Raw genomic sequence first — 21,633 nt, 5'->3', positions numbered from 1 at the left:
TTACTGAATACTTTTCCAGAAGGTTGCCTGTCTTGAGGTATCTGTGGCAGGTTGTACACTCAAATCAAAGTGCCAGAACATGCCTGGGCTAGGGAACAGGCTTCAGGCTTGCACCTTGATGCTAATGATATAGGAATCCCCAGCAGGTGGGAAGGGCTGAGCCCCACTCCTTGGGGATTCCTGCTTTAAGAAGGCCTACCCGAATCTATGTGGATAATATAGGACAGGAAATATGATGTCATACCTCTTCCAGATTCCTGGAACAACCCAAGACCCTACTCATGTGTCGCTCTCCTGGGAAGTAAGTCTGGGCCTTTTCCACACGGGTCCCTTCAGCCTGTCCTTGAGGCGAGGTCTTGCCTCCTGCCTGGGCTCAGACCCTGCCCCATCCACTTCCATCTACTCCGTGACTGGCTGGGTCATGAACTCAAAACACACTCACCTGCTAGTGGGCGCTCATTTTCAGTCAAGTTAAAGATCTCATGGAAATTGCCCTTCTTGGTGCTGTGAAATCGGCCAGCATCTTCATCCTTACTCAGACCGGTTGGAGCACTGGAGACGTAGCTCCGTGATGAGGTTGTCTGCAGCTGCCAATAACACACAGTCCTGATCAGGCTCTGGAGAGAAAAAGCTGGACCCGCTGCTGGTATTGGTACACACTAGTTTCCCTGCCCATAAACTGACAGGCTCTATCCCTTCAGGAAAACGTGAGGTGCAGCCCCAATAGACCCCTTTCAGTGCTGGCCCTGAAATTCCACTTGCTACCTGGGTTAAATGGGGTGGGGGTGGTATTTTCCCCCAGAGATGCTCACAGTCTTCCCAGGCCCACAGTGCTAGATCTAAGCCTGGGCCCCAGCACACAAAATGCAAGGACACAGTTGCCTAGCATGGGTTCTGCACTAAGTCAGTTGAAACTGACATTTCGGAAGTCAGTTGGCCACACAACCAGAAAATCAGTCACAACACAGCAATGACACAGCATCAGCTCACAGCAGGCCCAAGGGGGCTTCCACACGGACACAATACCTTGTCATGCCCTGACAGCTGGCCAGGAAGGAGACAACAGACAGACATGTGACCATCACAAAAGAAAAAAAAGGGGAGGTACATGTGATGTGAAGTTGTAAAGCAAAGTTGAAGAAGCAAAAAGAGCTGAACACAACTCAACACAGAAACATGGGGCCTGCGGGATACAATGAACCAAGAGGGGGTCAGGGTGGCTTCCCCCAGGATGCACCAGCCATATCCTAGCTAATGCTACATGGTCTTAAGCCCTAGGAAGTCCCTGTCCCAGAGGCCTCAAATTGTCCTAAAGGCCAAGCTGTGACCTAGGGTGACCTCTGTCTGTAGGAAAAGAGTCATCTCCAAGCCTGGCTGCTCTGGCCTATGGCTGATCTCAGGTTCCCAACAATCTTTGCTGTCCTGGACCTCACAGTGTGACCTTCCCAACTCAAATCAGTGCTTCAGTCCCATAAAAAACTGAGGGGCACAGGGGCACTCCCTCCTGAGGGAGCACTCACATAGAGACTCTAATGTAACTTTTTACACATTCCTGGGAACTGCAGGGCCTGAGCGCCCCACCCGCCTAAGACCCCGAGAACACACTGGACTACTCCTCCTAGGGCTGGCTGGCCCTGACATGAAGGAGGTGCTGACAGGGGAAAATCCCACGGTGCTTTCCACCGTCTATATCAAAGGCTGGTAAGATCTGGAAAACACCAGGCTTCAAGTGAGCAGAAGATGCAGAGCCAGAGGTCAGGGTCCATCAGCTTCATAGTTCTGTTAGCACCTTCCTCAAGGTAGTGGCAGTTGGGGGACTCACCCTGCGTGACACGGTGGCACCAGCACGCTCCTTGAGCTGGGGGTCAGTAGGGAGGTTCTTCCAGATGATATAGGGTGTGTCATACTTGGCTCGAAGTCTCGGGCAGCGTTTGAAGATGAAGTCGATTAGGAAAAACTTAATGCCAGCATAAAGGCCTGAGGGGAAAGCAGGGATATATCCATGCAGACAAAGGGCAGGCATTCTGGCCCACTTCCCCCTCCTTGTGTGACATTTCCACTAACCATCTCCCAGGGCAGTAGTGTTTTTCCTTACCAACAGCAAGCCCCACCAGGCGGTAGGGGAAGAAGCAAGAAGCTAGGAAGGCGGCCCACAGAGCGACATACAGTTTCTGTGTGATCTCAGGTTGCACCCACATGAACAAGCTGGAAGGAAGATGGAGGTCAGGTCGGGTGGTGTATACCACCCTCACTGTGGGGACAGCCACTTACTTCTTGATCTTTTCTAGAATGTCGGCCATCTTGCCAAAGAGATTCTGTGTGAAGAAGAAACTGCAGTGACCACAAGCCCGAGTACCTGTCAGTCACACCCAGAGCTCCAGGGAAATACACAGCCCATGCCTCCAGAACCCTGTAGTCTTGCCCCACCACTGCCAGGTCTGAGGTTGTCTGGTCTAAAACTAAGGCCACTGGAAGCAGACTATGCTGAGCCCCAACTTCTGTGGATGCTCAGCCCTAAATTCTAGGGTTGCTACACTCTGGTGGTGAAAGGCTTCATCCACATAAGGCCAGAGAGTCATCAGGAAGCCATGTTCCCTGCCATCTCACCAGAGTGAGAATGCTCATCTAGAACAGGCATGGAACTGCACGCTAACCTACAACAGACATGTGAGGGTTCTTCCCTTCCAGGGTGAAGGGTAAGTTCAGGGGTGGTACCTGCGCTTTCTGGGCAACATCCAGCACCAGCTGGAACTTCTCAGACACAGTCAGATCTTCCTTTGCAGGTTCCTTCAGTCAAAGGGGAGAGAGAATTTTCCACTGGAATTTAACAGTTCAGAAAAATTACTGACAAAACAGCAGGAATGCTCCCAGTCCCAGGGATCTGTGGGCCACTGTGGTCCCCGTACAGCCAGAGGACTAGGTGCAAAGACATCTGCTGGGCTCAGGGTGGGATCTCCCCTTGTGCTTGCCGCCTTGCCCCAGTACAGAGGGCTCCATAGGAGGGGCAGACAAAGTGGTGAGGCAGACCACAGCCCTAACTCACTCTCCTAGCTCACGCTAATGGTATGTCCCGTCAGAACTGCCCCCACCCACTCCTTGACAGGCTGGGTAACTGAGGACCAGGCCTATGTGAAGTTCACATGACTCTTTATTGTAGCAGTTCTCAACCTGTGGGTGGTGCCCCCTTTGGCGGAGTCAAGTGACCTTTTCACAGGGGTCACATGTCAGATATCTTCCACATCAGATATTTACATTACGATTCATAACAGGTGCAAAATCACAGTTATGAAGTTGCAATGAAAATAATTTTATGGTTGAGGTCACCACAGCATGAAGAACTGTGTTAAAGAGTCGTAGCATTAGAAAGGTTGAGAACCACTGCTCTATTGCTTCAAAAAGAGTCTCCTAAGGGTCTCCCAGTCCCAGGGCTGGGCAAGACATGTGCTTGCCTCCTTAGAGACCACCCCATTCCCTAGGTACTCCACAGACTGTCAGGTATGCTCAGAGGCATTGAGGCCTCCCTCTGCCCCACAGGCCCAACAGTCCCTTTATAGCAAACCTCTGTCAATAACCAGATTTGGGGGGCCATATGGCCTCTGTCACAGCTAGCCCCCTGTAGTATAAAAGTACTCATGGCCTTGCTAATAAGCAAGTGTGACTGAGTATCAAGCCAGGCAGGGTCCAGATAGAGGTTCCAGCACCCAGGCCAAAGACAGGACTATTGTGTGACATCCTTATCACCCCCCCCCAGCAGGAAGATATAGTAGCTCCCTTGTTACCCCCACATCAATTCCTGGCAGAAAATATCAGCCAGGACAGGTGGACAAGGCAATCTGCTTCTAGACAGTGAAGCTTGACACAGCTGAAGGTCTGAGAGGGTAGCCTCCTGGAACTTAGGGCTGGCATGTCTGGCCTTCTCTAAAAACAACCCTGCCAGGGCAGGAATGCTCATCTGGACTCCCTGTGATGTGGCCCCAGGCTGTGGGCCCTGACTAATTAACACAGAGGGACAATTTGCCACCAAGACTCACCACAGCTTCAGACACTTCTGGCACAATGCTCCATTGTATCCGCCAGCCCCTGAAAAAGAAGCCACCAAAACTATGAAAGCAGTGTCACCTTTGGGGGACAAAAATTGAGCCTCCAACTGAGTTGCCAGCTACAGTCGGGGCTTTCTGACCCTTCAAGGCTGGCCACTGAGACTTCTAAAGCTTGGTTGCTTGCCTGAGACCATGCTCATCCATGCTCATTTCCCCTCTACTGGGGCATAAGCAATAGCATACATTGTGGGTAGGAAGAAGCCCAACAATGTAGCCACAGTGTAGCCACAGTGCTTATTTGAGCTCATTGTGACCTCTGATTGGTCTGTTAATAAAGTTTTATTAACACCAGCAATGCCTCTTAGTGGATCAATGGTAAGTAGGGGCTGTGGACTAATAAGATCTTATGAAAGCTTCAAAGGCATCTCAGTGCTTCCTACAAACATCATTCTCAAATTCCTGTGACAGGCATAGAAGGGATGGAGTAGACTGGCATGTGGACTTGTAATCTTTTGAGGGGGCTAAGAGGAAATTTGGAGTTAAGAGCTCTTCCACAAGCCAAAGCAAAAAGCTAAGGTTTACTCCTAGGAACAATCCTGGAGTTCAGGCAAGGGTTTACCCCAGATGTGGCTTCCCCAGAAAGGGGAGTGTTCAGTGAGGACACAGAATAATGGGGGAAAGGGCCTCAGCCTTAGTGGAGTGATGTGTCCGTCTTGCAGGTGTGGGTGTGTGCACTGCTTAGCTGTGAATTCCAACTTTGCCTGCTCAGCATTTCCTTCAGGATGTTCATGGGAACAGGGCCCTGCAGCTTCACTCATCCATCCCGGGGTTGGGGAGAACTTCCTGCCAAGCACATGCACCTCAGGGAGGGAAGGAGTTAGGGTGATACTGCAGCTCAGCCACCCACTGCCTGCTCCCTAAAGTCTCCAGGGCCTCTCAGGGGACCACCCACAAACAACAGTACATGACATATCTTGTGTTACAATGGGGTGGGAAGCAGACACACAGTGAAGCCATGTGCAACATGGCCACACAACAACCCTGCTCACCTACCTGGCGATGAGGTAATTGAGGGACAACCTCAAAATTGCTAGGAACAGGAACATGGGGATGGCCCAGCCATGCCACACAGCATTCATGTACACCTGAGGATGAAGGTGAGAGACATGGGTAGGCAGGCCAAACACTGGTCTGGTACAAGATGCATTCTGTCTGCTCCCTCCCAACAATAATGTGCCCCTTTGTCAGGGAGACCAGTCCCAGCTCTCCAAATGTCCAGATTGTTGAACAAGGGCATGTGGGATGCAGGCAGTCAGGAAGGCTGTTTCCAGCTGAAGAGAGAGGCCTACTCAGGCAGGCAGTGGACAAGGAGGCTGCCCTGTGTGAGTAGGGATCAGAAGAAGGTGGCTGGACCCCATGAAGATGTCTCTCCTGTCCCCAGTGTGGGTTCTGCCAGCTGATGAGGTGGGCTCATCACTGCTGAGGACTGCAGGTGAGCTGCCATGGGGGTCCACATGGAGCCCAAGGCCCTGAGTGATATTCAGACAGGCCAGGCCAGACAGCCTTAGGGAGACAGCATGTGGACCTCGGGTATGAAAACCTTACAGAGCATTTGTGCTGGAGCAGGGGAAGGGGACCTCAGGCTCCAAATGGGGTGGGGCCCTCTCTCAGAGCTTTAGCTGTGAGTGAGCAAAAGGCCTGTCTCTTTGCCAGGCAGTGAGCCCCTGGGAGGGAACCAGAGGGCCTGCCCCAGGGTTAGGGCTGTCTTAGGAACCTCCTAGGGTAAGACTAACTGGGCAAGCCCTGCAGATGGGCCTCCTCGGAAGGAGGGCACTATCTATGAATTGTCTGGAAGGTGCCCAGACTGGGACCTCCTTCTGGCAGGTGGGCGGGTGCAGCCTTCGGACACCATGCATTGTCAGGAGCCTCCCTGGTCCCGCCACTGGAGTCCATGTAGCCAAGCTCCAGGCCACAACCAGTCTTGAGGATACTGCTGTGAGGTACATGCCATGCAGAGACAACAGTCATTATGTCTTCAGGGGTCTGTGATCTGAGACTGTGACCACTACACACACCCATATTGCTGATGGAGAAACTGAGGCCGAGTACATCCAGAGTCCAAGGGACAGTTTTGCTTTCGGGCTGCCCTCTGGAGGCCTCACAAGGAAGCCTGGTACAGGCTGACCCTACCTAGCCTGTGAGAACACTCACGGTGAAGGCGATGGCAGAGGTGTAGATGGAGTACCAGTCGGATAAGGCAGACAGGTTCTTCACAAAGTTAGTGACTGGCTTGGCACCACGCTCTGGGGACAGAACAGACAGCAATGGTCAGCACAGTGCTGAGCTGCCTCTAACACACAAGCAGGGTCACATGCCTCCCCCTCCAGCTGGAAGTGAAACCAGCACACCAATGCAAGACCCAACACACTGAAGACCCCTGCTCTTAGTGTCCTCCCTGACCAATTAACCTTGGTTTCCACAGGGAGATGCCACCTGCCCCTAGCAAAGGCCTAAAGTCGTAGGTGAAAGGGAAAGGAAAGGAATGATGCTATTTGTACTCCATGGGGCCTGAGGGTTATCAGAGAAGTGAGCCATATTTCACCCTAGATCAGCAGTTCTCAACCTGTGACCCTTTGGGTGTAAAGGACCCTACACAGGGGTCACCTAATTCTATCAGAAAATGCAGATATTTACATTACGATTCTGTAGTCATACAGAATCGATTACAGTTACAAAGTAGCAACGAAAATAATTTTGTGGTTGGTTGGGGTCACCACAGCACGAGGAACTGTATTATAGGGTCGCAGAGCTAGGAAGGTTGAGAACTTTGAGAACTACTGCCTGAATGCTGAGCAGGCTCAGTTCTCTATCAGCCCCTGAATGTGGTATGTCTCAGGCACAAGTCCACTACAGGCTTTCATCACAGGGAGGACAAGGGAGGAGTTGTCCTTAAATATTTTTCTGGAGACTTCTGTTCAGCTCCCCCTCCCCCCTCTCCCATACCAAGCCCCGCAGTACTTACTCAATCGTCTCATGTTTTCAGTTAGCCTGAGAGAGGGAGAGATAAGGTTCAGGGTGAAGTTACCAGCATGCCCAGGATGTCCCACTGTGCAAGCATCACTAGTACACGGGCAACAAGGGGGACGTCCAAGTGCCTGGGACCCTCAGGTGCCTGGAGACGCATGCACAGTGACACAGAGCACAATGCTGAGTGTTCCTGCTGCTGGTTGCTAGGTTATAAAGGTGGGGGTGACACGGCAATAGACCAGTTCTCCCATCTGTCACATCTACCTCAAGGGCACCTTGATGGTCTGGCTCTCCAGAGCCCCAGGGTCTATGAGAGTATCTGGTAAGGGCAGCCACTGCAGACTGACCAGATCCATGACCCAGCAAGTGATCTGCCCCCTATGGTGGACACTGGACACACAACTCTCACATGACTTTTTTTTCCTCTTTGTTTTTTTTTTCAAGACATGGTTTCTCTGCATAGTCTTGGCTGTCCTAGAACTCACTCTGTAGACCAGGCTAGCCTCAAACTCAGAGATCCACCTGCCTCTGCCTCCCAGAACTAAAGGCATGCACTACGACCACCCGGCTTCAGGTGACTTTTGTCACAAACCACAAGTGAGTCAATGTGTATATGGTACAACTCTACTCTTCCTCAGACCCCTCCAAGGAGGTGCCCCAGAAACATGGGCACTGAGAGCTTGTGGGCAGCCACTTCAGAAGGATATCAATGCTGACCAGTCCACCACAGGGCCCTGGGCCTAGCACACAGCTCCTTGGGCACCCCTACCTGCGGGCACTGAGGGGCTCCTCCGTCTCCACCGTGTTCTCCTCTGGCTGGAAGCGGAAGTCCTCCACATACTCTCCAAACCTCTCATAGAACCACTTCTGTACACGGGCTGACAGCCCCTGGCTGCGACGGTCTGTGGGAAGGAGAAGAGATCAGAGAAGAGACTGCAGGCTCCACACAATCCCTTCTGAGGCTGGACCAGGGGTGTGGCCTCAGGATATAGGAAATGTTTAGAGTGAGGGTTGTACCATGGAGCAAGTTGAGAAGGGACTTAGCCAGAGAGGCCTTTGAGGGCTCAGCTTCCTGAAGATACTAGGTGCAAACCAAAAACTGCAGGCCAGGGCTGCCCCGGCCACATAGACCATCAAAAGCATGGTCTCCATCCCCATACTTGACCCCAGAAATCTCCAGATATCAATTTTCCAGCAGCCTTGAGCTTATGTCCAGGCCATGTCAGACCATGGTGGCAGTCTGTACCACCCATCTACCTCTGGTTTGTCTGGGAAGTGGCTAAGTGGGCTCACCATGTCAGGTCTCAAGGACCATCCAGTGTGTGCACTGGGTACAGGGCCCAGAGATAAAGCTCACAGTGATTGGTTGTGTCTCACTCACTTTCATTATGGACAGCTGAGACCAGAGATGGCAACCCAAGTGGGAGAATGCCAGGGGGAAAGCTGCCTGGCCTGAGCCCAGTGATGATCCCTGACCGCACCCTAAAGAAAACAAGATGTGGATACCAGACATGGTGGCGCACACTTTTAGTCCCAGCACTTGGGAGACAGAGGCCTATATGAGTTTGAGGCTAGCCTGGTCTACAAAGCAAGTTCTAAGACAGTCAGAGCTGCACAGAGAGATACTGTCTCAAAAAATTTAATTAACTAAACAAACAAAAGAACACAAGATGCGGAGTTACCTGCACTGGACGCTGCCCCAGCATAATTAAGAGAATGGAAATGTCAGGCACATGGTCACCAGACATCTATGGTGCCACCAATGTCATGTGTCAATTACAACTTTAAGAAAACATACCAAGTGTGTTGTGGGCCCAGGATGAGTGGGCAACAGTCAACATAAACACAAGGTCACTCCACTTGGACAGAAGGAGAAGGACACAGACCAACAGGGACTGAAGTGTGTGGCTCCTGGGGCTACCGAGGCAGGGGGACCCTTTAGGCTCTATTATTCTCCACCAGGTTTTTGGGTGGATCTAGGTGAGCAGGTAAGCTTGTCTAATGGCCAGGCAAAAGACTGGCCAGCTCGTGGTTCTGTTTATGGACACTGAACTCACAGAAGTTTCACTCAATGAGAAATACTCTTTCTTCTAATTTTTTCTTCTTCAACCATTTAGAGACATAAAAAGTGATTTAAACATGTAAATTCATGCTGGGCATGGTGCTGAAAATCTACAATCCCAGCACTAGGGAGGCTAAAGCAAAAGGGTCAGCCTGGGCTACATAGAGAGACCTTGTCTCATGAAGCCAAAAATGTAAAAAAGAAAAAACATACAGTGTCTGTGATTTGTGGGACCAGATATAGGGAACATAACCACCTGCCTGAAGGGGGCAGTCTTGACCCAGTCCTGAAACCAACCCACCCATAGGAGAGCCTGAGGTCCCTGCTTGACTTCCATAACCAGTGGGGGATGCTTTCTCCCACACTCCTCAGGGCTAGTTCCTAGGAAGGGAAAGGCCTGAAGTGTTTCATTCAGACAGGTGTACACCTGAGGTTCAGGGATGGGCTGAGGCATGCACACACCGGATGGCTAGCATCCTTCATTTATCTTGGGTGTGGTGAAGCCAGGGAGTGGTCCCTCTCCCCTGCCACATCCTCCCTGTCTTAGAGGGTGAAAAAGGGCCACAGTGTAGACAGAGAAGGCACAGCTCCACACAGCCCAGCATACCTGGAGACCATGGAAATTAAGATTAGGTTTGGGAGGCTAGAGAGATGACTAGGTGGTTAAGAGCACCAGCTAATCTTCCAGAGGACCCAGGTTCAATTCCCAGCACCCACACAGCAGCTCACAACTGTCCTAAGAGATCCAATGCCTCTTCTAGCCTCCTTGGGCACCAGGCACTCATGCAGTACATAGACATACATGCAGGCAAAACACTCATACGCATAAAATAAAAATATTTCTTTTTTAAAAATAGGAAGAAAACAACAACAACAAATACCAGCAGCTAGGCCTGACCTTGACAAGAGGACAAGGGATCCCTGGCCTTGTGATGAACCAAGGAGCTGGGGATCTTTTGACCCCACACTTCTCAATACTCACTATCAACAAGTACTAAGGGTCTCTTGTACTGCTCCTGACTCAGTAACCAAGATTCACAAGCTAAGGGCTCCGCATCTAAGTCTGGGAACTGGCCAGAAATACTCCAGATGGCCCAAGGAGGTCATGTCCCAGGGGATGCAACTGCCAAACCTGCACTGGGGCCAGCTGCCAGTGGGTGCAGTGAGGATGGATCTGGGAGAGCCTTAGGAGCGGCCTCATCTCTTGGGCTGCAAAGCCAATGACCTAAGCCATGGTTTATGCCAGGCTTACTGGCACAGAGAGGGAGAGCCTTGTGAATGGTGAGCATGTGGAAGGGACGCTGTCTGTGAGGATTCATTCAGGGTCCACAGGAACTGCAGAGAGAATGGAGTTCCTGGCTCCTCTGAAGTATGTCGTCGCAAGATGGATGTGGCCATTAAGGCAGGAAGCAAGGGGAGGAGAAAAGGCTTGCTCCCTGCCTGGGAGATTAGGGCATTCCTTGCCATAGCCTGCCACAGTCCACTCAATCCCCACATAGGATGACCAGTTACAGGGAACAAGTCATCAAGTCACTGTAGTGAAACCAGTGTGCCTTTTGGTACCTTTCGGGAGGTCAGGCCAGATTAGACAACACATCAGATTTGTGCAAGGAAATGAGATCACCTTTGGAGTGTCTCAAGCATGTGTGATGACTCACAAGCCCACAGTGAGAGGCGCTAACCCCGATTTGAAGGCAGGAGAGGGCCACATGGGAGAGGCCTGGCTGGGGAGATAACCATCCCTTTCCAGGGGCCTACCTGTGCCAGTGCCATTGCTGGTGTGGCTCTGTCCCTTTGGCGGCTGCTGAGGCTGTGCCGGCTGCTCCTCTGACCTTAAACATGAGAAAGGCAAAGCTTAGGAGTGCAAACACCTACAGCAGCACCACATGGAACTGAACTTCAGTGACAGGTGGGATCTGCCGCCCCTGAAGCCCCCATGAAGGCTGCAGTGCTACTGAGGACAGAGTCTAGTAAGTGCAAAGGTGCTTCCTCCATGTTCTAGCTTCAATGGGCAAGCAGTGCCTCATAAGCAAAAGGTTCACCTTTCCTGCTAATTTTAACATAGTTGCTTATTTCATCCTTAAGCTCAGGGATAAAAAAAAGATCACTACTGAGAATACCACACACCTCTTTATTCAGCACCATATGAGGCCACAGCTGGATGATATCCCAACATCCCTGAGCTGGCTTCCAGTTAGGCCATGCCAGACATCTTCCTGGCTTCTTGCTCCCAGCTCAGCATGAGATCATGAGATCATCACAGTCTTTATTATGGTTCTGCCTTCACCTTTAGTCTTATCTGGCTACCTGTCTGATCCTGATCATCACATATATTCAACTGCACACTCTGAGGGAGCTATACTACAGCAGCAGTCTGGGTCATACCCTTTGGGTAGCATCTCTATCCCGTTTCTCTGGCCAGCTATGCCCTCCTCTGGAGTTTCAGGATATCTGCCATCTTACCCTGCACTGGCTTGGACCACAAGCACACACTAGTTGTTCCTGCAGCCAATAGTTCCTAGGCTCTATACTGCAGCTCCTGCAGCTTCAGGGTGCAATGTAAGTACACATACGTGTTTCCATGGGGTATGTGAGCTATACATGTACATGTGTTGTGTGGTATATGGATGTGTGAACTGCATGTCCCTACACAGCCCTTCTCCACGCCCTGCCCCAAGTTCACTAACATGATCAGGAATGAGGAAGCCTCTACCTGGAAATGTCTCTCCCTCCAACCCCTCCACTTTCAGGCTTCCAGGAAGTTCCCAAACCCGACCCTTTGTTCAACTCCTACTTCTTGGGTCACAATCTGGATGTTTCTTTCTCATCCACATCTGAGTTGCATACTCAGAACTGACTCAGGGCCCTGCAAGCTCACCCAGCAAGGAAGAAAGGTGAGAGACAAGGGCTAGATCCTTAGAGTAGGGGTGGGATTAGGTGACAGATAGAGGGCATCAGAAGCTAAGGCTGACGGACGGTAGCAGGGACAGGGTCAGCCTTTCCTGCTTCATGCTCCTGCTAGGACTACCAGGGGGGAGACTAGCCTTCATGGAAAGCTGGGGAGGCAGCATGGAAAAGGCATTCTATGTAGAACGGAAAACCATTTAACTTCTGAATCTCTAAGGTCAGAGTTCAACCCAGGAAAATTCTAGCTGAGGCCTCTGGTGTGGGGGGATCATTGGTCTTGCAGCCAGGGCTAAAAGGCCAGTCACATCCTCATCCTCAAACAGACCTCCCATAGAGTACCCTACCCTGGAAAACTCTATACAGGCCATAGTGATCTGGGCAAGGGAACAGGGTGACCTGACTAACAGCTACCACAAAGCACATGAACTGTCACCAGGAATATCAAGGATAGGGAACAGGCAGCTTCACTTCCTAAGACCTGGGCTTCTTAGAGCTGCTATTGTGGACTAAGACCTGGGAGGAAGTGGATATGATCACAGGAACCTGGCACTGAGCACTATGACCAGCGTGGCTCAAACTCGGGGGGGGGGGGGGGATCCTAACAAGGAAGACACTTGGTCCCCATGCATAAGCACGGTCCAGTTGGGGTATTCCAGAGGCATCAGTGTGTGCCCCAAACTGCTGGGAGTCATTCACTATGGCCTAGCAGAGACAGGGGTTGAGAGGATAGTGGGTGGATGTCAAGTTGGGAAAGCTGGGGTCCTGGGCCCCTAGCCTTATCTTCCAGGTGACACTATGGCTGTTGTGCAGAGGGACCCAGAGTCTAAAATTTGGTCTTGTTGCCTGTGTGATGCTCTGCACTGACACACCTCCTGCCAGAGACAGCCGAAGCAGAGGCCACACCATGAGGGTGGTCAGTGGAATGAATGAGTCAGGTATTGTGGATGTTCAGGGAACTAAGTGCTTAGAGTACTTATCCAAGGAAAAGCGGTCACTTGCAAACATAACTTGCAGAAGCTGAGGTGGCAATGTTACTCACTGGGTAAAGTCTGTGAAGATGAGGGTGTGAGCTGGGTGGGCAACTCTACAAAGGCTGTACACAGTGAAAGTTCTGGGGGAGGGTAAGTCTGATTAGGCCAGCAACACAACTCACTTTGCTCCCCTTCTGGGACCAAGAACAAGATTGGCCTAGTTCCCACCTCTCCTAGCCCAAGGCCACATCAGGGATCCAAGCTGAGGGTTCAGGAAACCCTGCCCACTGAGGAGGGGTGAATGCTGTGGTTTAAATTGTGGCTTCTCTTTCAAGGGTTCATGAAACTTCATTCTTGATGTGACGGTAGAGAGGTTTGAGGACCTTTCAAAGATTGAGCTTGGTAGAAGGTTCTCAGGTCCTAGAAGCAGCCCTGGGAAGGAATTAATGTAGTTCTCTGAACTAAAGGTCACCAAAGGATCATTAAATGTGGTTGACCCTATCTGGCCTCCAGCAGGATGGATGTAATCTCTCTCCTATACACTCTCCCACCATGCACCATGAGTCCCCACCAGGGGTGAACCACTGTCAGCACGGTGTTCTTCAAACTCTGGAACTATGAACTAAACACACCTCTCTCTTATAAGTACCATCATTACAGTAATAAGAAAAGATGAATGAAGCTGTCACCTGGCCTTCAGCACCTCTTGCATTTTCTGTTCCAGTTCGATCCGGCGCTGCCGCTCCCGATCAAGCTCCTGCCGCAGCATCTCTGAGTTGGTCTCTTCCCGAAGCTTCCGGAGCTCCTCCTCTGTGGAGAGAAGAGCCAGGTGATGAGCACTCAGGTCCACTGCCCCCTCTGACAGCACTGCCCAACTTGAGAACAGCAGATGGGTTTGTGCTCTGTATGGGACTGGGGCACTTGAACTTTCTCAAGTTTGCCAAGTGCTCAGTTGGCAAGTGCACTCTGGTCCCATTCTGCTGTCTGCAGGGATGTTAGCAGCTCTATGACCTCTCCTTTGGGGTATGCGTGTTGGGGGGGGGGCTCTAAACTGAGATTTCTTTTACACAACTGGGGACAAAACAGGTCCAAGCATGGACAAGGACTTTTGCTATGCTCAATAACGGTACAAAGGAGAACTGCAAGCCATTTATCTTATCCAAGCCATCATCACACAGGATACCCTGGGGCATACACCACATGTGACTAGGTCAACATGACTGTGACAGAAAGGCAAAGGCTAAAGACTCCAGGAGGTACCAGCAGCAGAAGAGAGACAAGTCAGCTTCAAGCCATGTCACTGCAGAGGAGCCTGGGGGTAGGAAGAGGTATGGGAAGGGGGTGGGGTAAGGACCCTCATGAAGGTCAGATCAGAGTCAAGCCTTGCATGAAACTGAGGAGCCAGACTGCAGATGGCTGGGGGAGGGAGGTTAGGCAAGAAACCTGGCAGCTCAGAGAGTAGAGGAAGCCAGGAGCTGAGGAGGGTAGTGGCCTCAAACCGCTGAGATCAAAACATGGTCAGAGTCACTGCAGAATTGCCCTTTGTTCTGAGTACGTGAGAACTCATTCACATCACAGACCCACAACTGTGCATGAAAAGAGGGGTCCTAGTTAGCACCCCTTTATCTCTCTTCTCACTCAGCTTAATGCAGCCAGGATTCTGGTGGTGAAGGGCCATCATCCTCAACACGCTATTTTTTATGTGCTCAGTTCCCCCAAGGTCCCCGCAGACAAGGCTGAGCCAGGAGGAAGTCTTGAGTGACAGCCTTCAGCCCTGCTCTGGGCAGTCTTGAATCCTAGCAGAAAGATAGACAGGAACATAAACAGTCCTCTAGGAGCAGTGAGGGTAGGGCTCAGGTAGAGAAGGACAGAGGTTCCTCAACCTGCTGACCCTGTCCCACAGGGCAAAGATGGAATGGAATCAGGAGCAGAGTCCTAAAGTGTGTTCACTAGGCACCCTCTGCACTCCATGACCTGTCACACGTGTAGGGAGGTATTTACACACTCTCTCTTGACTTTGACCCTGCGGGATAATACCTTAGGGAAGGAAGGCTGTGACACTCCTCACGATTCTGGATGAAGTTTGCCAGAGACCACATAGGAGAAGCATGCCACACAGCAAGCATGCCCCGCACCACAAGAACATGTCTGTCTCCATGCTCTTAGTCACATGTCTATGTCCATATTCATTCACAGGCTTCTCCTACTCCACTCCACCATTCCAGGAGGTTCCAGAGGAAAGACTCTACTCTTACTGTCTTCAGCCGCAAGGCCCAAGCCAGCTCAAGATGTCAAGGACACAGTAAAAGGATGATAGGTGGGGACACTCAGTGAAAACTTAGCAACAGGTAATTGGATTACAGGGACACATACTCTGGACTGGCCAGGCCCTAGAAGAGGACAGTGATAATACATGAGGGATGATATGAATTCCACAAGGGCCAAGGCCCTGATCACTCAAAGGGCACATTATACAGCACTGCCAGGGCCCTAGACATCAAGCATGCTGACCCTGGTCTTGTACTGGAATTATAGGGACACTGATCTAGGGGAATCAGGGTGCTAAGAATCTTGTCCATGACACTTGTTGCGCACAGAGGTAACTGAAGCCCCTGGACTTTTGGGGACCTCAGCCTATGAGTCCCAGAATTCACAGGGCATCCTACCCATCCCATTGCTAATCTTAGCTATGAGGTAAAACTACCTCAATTCCCCCTTGTCTCTTGGTGCATCTGTGAGGGCCTAGTTACACACAGCTTCAGTGTTAGATGCTAAGTTTCTATACCTTAGCCTCTGTCAAAATCCCAGGGGCACTACTTAGGAAGAATATGCTGCCCAGAGAACATGTAGTGAGATAGTCCGTCTGTGGCACTGACCACGCCCATTGGGGGTGGAGCCATGGGCGGAGTGACCTGGGGAAGGAGGTCGGAGGGGAGCGAGGAAAGGCTCTTTTGCTGGCGTGACACGGATTGGAGAGGATCGGGTTGAATTTCCTGGTGTTCATCTGTCTAGGTTGTACGTTATTTCTCCCTGAATAAACATCTATCCGGCCTATTTGTTTATCCTGATTCTTATTTAACCGCGATAAGAACAGGCATCTGGGTAAGATCTGGGAAGCAGCCTCAGACATATAAATAGGCCCCTTGGGTAAGCCTAGATACTAGTCCTTGCCTGGCTTGATCCCCTAGCAAGCAGAGCCTTGCCTATAATTTGAGGGGTGACCATTTTAGCCTAGGCCCTTCCCTGAGAGGGTCACAGAGATGGATGAAAGTTAAGAAAGCCTGGGCTTCTTTACAACATAGAGATTATATGATCACTGGAGATGGACAGGCCAGGAGACTCCCTCTACAGGACCTACTGGCCTGTCCTGCAGCCTGGGATAGATACAGGGGCCTCTAAGGGGCTCACTGAATGAGCAGGTAGATCAACCATATGCTAGCCTCCACTAAGGTGGACCAATGAGCTTTCCTCCTGAAGGTAGAAATCTACCTGGCTCAGCCAACTCAGGGCAGGCAATCAGGCATGTACTCAAGGCAACTTCACGTGGCCAGGTGTGGAAATAAATCTTTTTAAATAAGAGGATACGGATGGTAGGGATGCTGGGGAGATGTCCCAGCAGTTAAGAGTGCTTACTGCTCTTGCACAGGACACAGGTTCTGTTCCCAGCATCCACATCAGAGAGCCCACAACCACCTGTAATTCCAGCTCCAGGGAATATAATTCCCTCTAACCTCTAGGCACCAGCACTCATGTGGTGTACATACACTCACACAGGCACACACATATGTCCTAGTTAGGGTTTCTATTGCTATGATGAAGCACTGTAGCCAAAAGCAAATCGAAGAGAAAAGGGTTTATATGGCTTATACTTCTACATCATAGTCCATCACTGAAGGAAGACAGGACAAGGAGTCCAACAGGGCAAAAACCTGGAGACAGGAGCTGATACAGAAGCCATGGAGGGGTGTTGCTTATTGGCTTGCTCCTCATGGTTTTCTCAGCCTGCTTTCTTATAGAATCCAGGACCAACAGCCCAAGGATGGCCCCGCTCACCTTGGGCTAGGCCCTCCCTCATTAATAGCTAATTAATAAATGCCTTCAGGAGATATTATGGAGGCATTTTCTTAATTGAGGTTCCATCCTAGAAGATGATTTTAGCTTGTGTCAAGTTGATGTAGAACTATCCAGCACATGTACATATAAAAATAACAAATGAATCTTTGAAAAAAATCAATTAAGAGAACCAGATGTGTGAGCAGACTCAGCCTAGAGCATCCCTACCTCCCATATCTGTTTCTGTACAGACGATGCTTCTAGCACAGGATAAACCGGGCTGGGAAATCTTATATCATTGCTGTGGGGTGGGGTAGACTGAGGGAGGAGGGCTGAGGCTGGGGGGCCTGATACTTTCCCACTAGGTCACCTGAGCACCACCCCCACCATCCCATGGCTTCTTAGATCCCAGCCCAAGTAAAGATCAAAGCAATTCTCTCTCTCTCTCTCTCTCTCTCTCTCTCTCTCTCTCTCTCTCTCTCTCTCTCTCTCTCCACTGTATGATGCTCAGCCAGGAACAGGAAATTAGGCTTTCCTTAATTGGCCTCCCCTGAATGTCTGTGTCTTCCTGGTGTCACTAAATCACAAAGGCTCATCACTATATTCCACTCATGGCAGATGATTAGCATTGCTGAGACAGATGCGGGCACTTTCTGAGACCCCTTCCCAAGGTGAGGGGGTGCACAGAACGTTCTTGCCAGTGTGGAAGGGCATGTGTGCAGCCCCCTTAAAGGAGCTGAGGACTTCTTAGTGCATCCCTGACAAATACCTCTTGCCCCCCAGGACATCAAGGGTGGGAAGCTCAGCCCTGCAATAGTACAACTGCTTCTTCTGTGCTGGGCTCTCCATGTCACCTGCCCTCCCCAGCCATTACAGGCTCTGCTGCAGGAGCAGGTCCACTGCAGCCCTTTCCAATTTAGCAAGTCAAGTCTGTCTGTTCCCAACAGAGCTCCGGAGGCTTTGCACTTTTTCCTGATGGTGCAGAGAGCTAAGCATGTAGAACCAGCTGGATTTCTGAGCCTTTCTTTCCATAAACTCAGCTAATGGCTCCCTGCAAAGCCCTCTCTCTGCAACTTAAATGATGAGGCCCGATGTCTGGGTAATGTGGGCCAGCTTCCACCCTACCGTGACACATTTAGGTCAGATGCAGTGCTGGCCAGGCCCATCGTTCCACAGGACAAAAGCAATACAAACCCAGTCATCGGTTTTTCCTGCTCCTCCTAGAGGAGGAGCAGGGGGAAGGCTGATTGCCTGCCAAGCAGAAAGCGCTGAGCTGGCTGCTTGTAAGGCCATCTTCGCCCAACCTCCCCATGGAGTGGAGTCTCTTAGGACCATAAGGGCCATGGCAGCCAGTTTCTATCCTCAGGCCTTGGAATTCTGATTGTGGCCTGTTAGCGGTCACAACTTTCTTTGGATGCCCAGCAATGTAAGCCTGTCACTGCCATGACTCTGGGGTTCCTTCAGACTCTAAGATAACCTCCACTATTCAGAGGCTAGACCCACCCATGGCAGTCCATGGAGATATGTGCCCCCTGACCCCTTAGTCAGGAGGTGAAGGTCTCCACAGAGTGAGGGATAGGATGATATCTAAGCATTTGTTTCCTATGGCTGCTAATATCACATTCTGACTTAGTACCACAGCCACTATCTTACAGTTTTAAAGGCCAAGAGATCAAACAGGTGTTCTGGGTGAGAGCAGAAGTGTCAATGTCCCAGTTTATCCGGAGGCTGGTGCAAAGATTGGGCATATTTTCCTTCCCATCTTCCAGAGAAACAAGCTTTGCTTGATGGGTGATTCCCAAAGAGCAGTGACTTCATGCTGACCTAACTCCATGTGACCCCCCAGCTTCCTCCTGGTGACTGCTCTGTACCCATAGATAACCTAGGATCTTCTTACCTCAGGCTGACAACTCAGTCAGATGTCATGTCACATGCATAGGTTCTAGGGATTAGGAATTGAATACTCCTGGGGAATTAAGATTCTAGCTACCATGTTCTCCCCTGAGATAATAATACAGGGCAAAGGAGTCCCCAGTAGACAGAGGCTCCCAGAGGTCTTTCCAGCCTTGCAGCATTCTGAACATCATCAAACAAAAAGCCCTCCTTCAGTGAGCATAATGGCTTTCCTGAGTGTAGGGACTCCCCCCAACTAGAAGAGTCCTCCCACCTTATTCTCTTGTCATCTCCAATTATGTCCCCAAACACAGAAGCAGGACTCCCCAGCACCCACTGAGTCAACCCAGAAAATGAATGTTTACACAGACTTTCTCAAAACCCAATAATGAAAGGAACCAATGGATAGGACTTCACCAGCGGCAACAGGAGTGCCATCCTATAATATGCTCACATAACCCTGAGATGTAAAACAGGAGGACACCTGATCTCCTGTGTCCCCTGTCTGAGGACAGAGATGCATACAAACTCAGAGGCCAGGCTTTGGCTGACCATCCTGTCCCCCAGTTTCCACAGGGGGTTCAGTTTAGCAAAGAAGCCATGGGGCCTGTGTCTAAGTCACAAGTGAGGATTTAGGCAAAAGCCATAGCCTTGTACATTAGAGCACAGAGTCAATGCAGAGGGTCTGTGAGACTGCTTGTCACATGCTACCAATGGTGTGGCACAGCTCCAAGCCCGGGGTCCAGCTTTTCTTACAGGGCCCATTACTGGCCTTAACTGACTTCAGACACTTCCTTCTTAGGGTCCCTGAAATGACCCAGGTTACACAGATGGCCATGAAGCCTGCAGAAGGCCAGGAGAGTGAGAACACCTGCTGAAGATTAGCTAGGCTCCCCAATTACTAAGTCCCAACGGTGTACCTCAAAAGAAGAGTTCTACTCACATAACACCCATGCAAGCAACACAGCAACCCAATTACTGGGAAGGCAAGCAAGACGACTCAGATGCACAGGGCTAGAGGGAACCAGGACAGTCCCTGAGGGACAAGGTCCACCCCCAATTCCCACCCACATAAAAGCTGTTGAGGCAGAAAAATGCATGTAAAGAGAGAGAAGGCCACGGGACCTTTTCTGTGTGTCTAGGTATACCCTTACATCTACATGGATCTAAAAATGCCATATCACGTGTGATAGCAACCTTCAGGGAACCTAAGAAGGAAGAGACATTCTGGTCCCCCTACCCAATCCCATTTGGAGACTGCCAGTCATTTCCAAAGCAGAGAGGCAAAAAGAACTCAATAGTGCAGCCAGAGGGACCTGGTACAGTACAGCATGCCTCACAGAGCACGTGTGTTAAAAGCCATGGGGGCTTGGCACAGCTGGGCCACCTGTCTATCCATTTGGTCCAGGCTTCAGCCTCCCTGGAGTCTGGAAAGCAAAGAGCAGGTGATTCATGGACCCTTGACCCCAAGGAACCTGTATCTTCCCTCTCAGTACTCTGATTCAAGAGGAATAGAGGAAATACTCAAGTCAGTCCCTGGTTACAACCTGCCCAGGCTGCACAGCCTCTATGGCTACTGGCGCACAAGGAAGGAAAACAACTTCAAAGCTATTTTTAAACCTGCAAAAGCACATCTCTCAAGCAGGAGTCCCTTTGGCACAAGATACAACAGGCCCAGCCTCAGCCAGAGGTAAAAAATAAAATAAAATAAAATGATAAGCCTTAAATAAAATCTGTCCCCACCCAGCTAGAGCACACACACTGAAGCCACCCACAGGGAAAGAGGAAGCTGTTGTCCCTGGCAAGGCTGGCCTGCACACCTGGGCACCGGGACAGATTTCTCACAGCCCAATTCCCTTTCCAGTTATCCTGAAAAACCTTTCTAAAAGATAATGCCTTATGCTCCCCAAGGGACCCTGAGCTCAGAGCATATCACTGTCGGCCCCAGAGATGCAGCAGCTGTGTGATTGTGTGATGTTCTCTCCTCTGGCCACTCCACTAGGAGGGTGTCTAGCTGTGTGTGTCCACCACAGCCTGCATGTTTTCCTAGTGCTTACTTATCACCGTGTTATTCATTGCTCTGCACAGAGGTGACATTTACTGCATGATGAACTGTCAACACCAAGTTTAATGTTCCTTCAATCAGGCAACGCACGGCCAAGTTCTGGGCGTTTCACACTCTAACATGACAAGTTGCTGCTTGGGCATGGTATGTTACTGAATGTTTGTAAGTCAGTTATAGGACTGGTGTGGTGCCCTGAGGTGTTTTTTTTTTTTCCTAGATGCACAAAAATAATAAAACAAAATAAGAAAGGAATAAAGAAAAAGAAATGGGATTCCAGGAAGAAGTACTGCTCAGAATGGCTGGCTTCCAGACCCTTCAGTGTAAGATGAGGGGATTAAGATGGCATGCTACCTCTGATGCTCAAGAGCTGGACTCAGAGGCCCTGGCTACCACTGGGGTGAGAGAAGTGAATATTCAAATATGTCTGCCAGGGTCTGGATGGAGAAGGGCAAGGGCTGGAGAGATAGATGGCTCAATGGCTAAGAACACTGGCTGCTCTTCCAGAGGACCCAGATTTAAGTTCCAGTAAATACAAGGTAGCTCACAACTGTCTGTAACTCCAGTTTTTGGGATCCAGTGCCCTCTTCTGGACTCCATGGGCTCCAAGCATGCATT

General features: G+C 50.5%; 1 protein-coding gene across 1 annotated transcript in view; it reads right to left on the bottom strand.

Annotated features, from left to right (window-relative positions):
• The window catches only part of Gramd4 (GRAM domain containing 4), a 75,351-nt gene that overhangs the window by 5,101 nt on the left and 48,617 nt on the right, over positions 1 to 21,633 (bottom strand). The window contains exons 4-15 of the mRNA XM_051189566.1: positions 13,697 to 13,817; positions 10,888 to 10,961; positions 7,837 to 7,969; positions 7,063 to 7,088; positions 6,252 to 6,343; positions 5,094 to 5,185; positions 4,032 to 4,080; positions 2,716 to 2,787; positions 2,272 to 2,315; positions 2,096 to 2,205; positions 1,823 to 1,977; positions 443 to 587 (exon numbers count right to left, since the gene is read on the bottom strand). Of these exons, the coding sequence (XP_051045523.1) occupies positions 443 to 587; positions 1,823 to 1,977; positions 2,096 to 2,205; positions 2,272 to 2,315; positions 2,716 to 2,787; positions 4,032 to 4,080; positions 5,094 to 5,185; positions 6,252 to 6,343; positions 7,063 to 7,088; positions 7,837 to 7,969; positions 10,888 to 10,961; positions 13,697 to 13,817 (1,113 nt within the window). The remainder of the gene's footprint in view (positions 1 to 442; positions 588 to 1,822; positions 1,978 to 2,095; positions 2,206 to 2,271; positions 2,316 to 2,715; positions 2,788 to 4,031; positions 4,081 to 5,093; positions 5,186 to 6,251; positions 6,344 to 7,062; positions 7,089 to 7,836; positions 7,970 to 10,887; positions 10,962 to 13,696; positions 13,818 to 21,633) is intronic.

The sequence above is a fragment of the Phodopus roborovskii genome, unplaced genomic scaffold (genome assembly GCF_943737965.1).
Source record: "Phodopus roborovskii unplaced genomic scaffold, PHOROB, whole genome shotgun sequence".
Classification (NCBI taxonomy): Eukaryota; Metazoa; Chordata; class Mammalia; order Rodentia; family Cricetidae; genus Phodopus; species Phodopus roborovskii.
The sequence above is the reverse complement of the archived record's forward strand: the minus strand, read 5'-3'. Positions and strand labels throughout refer to the sequence as shown.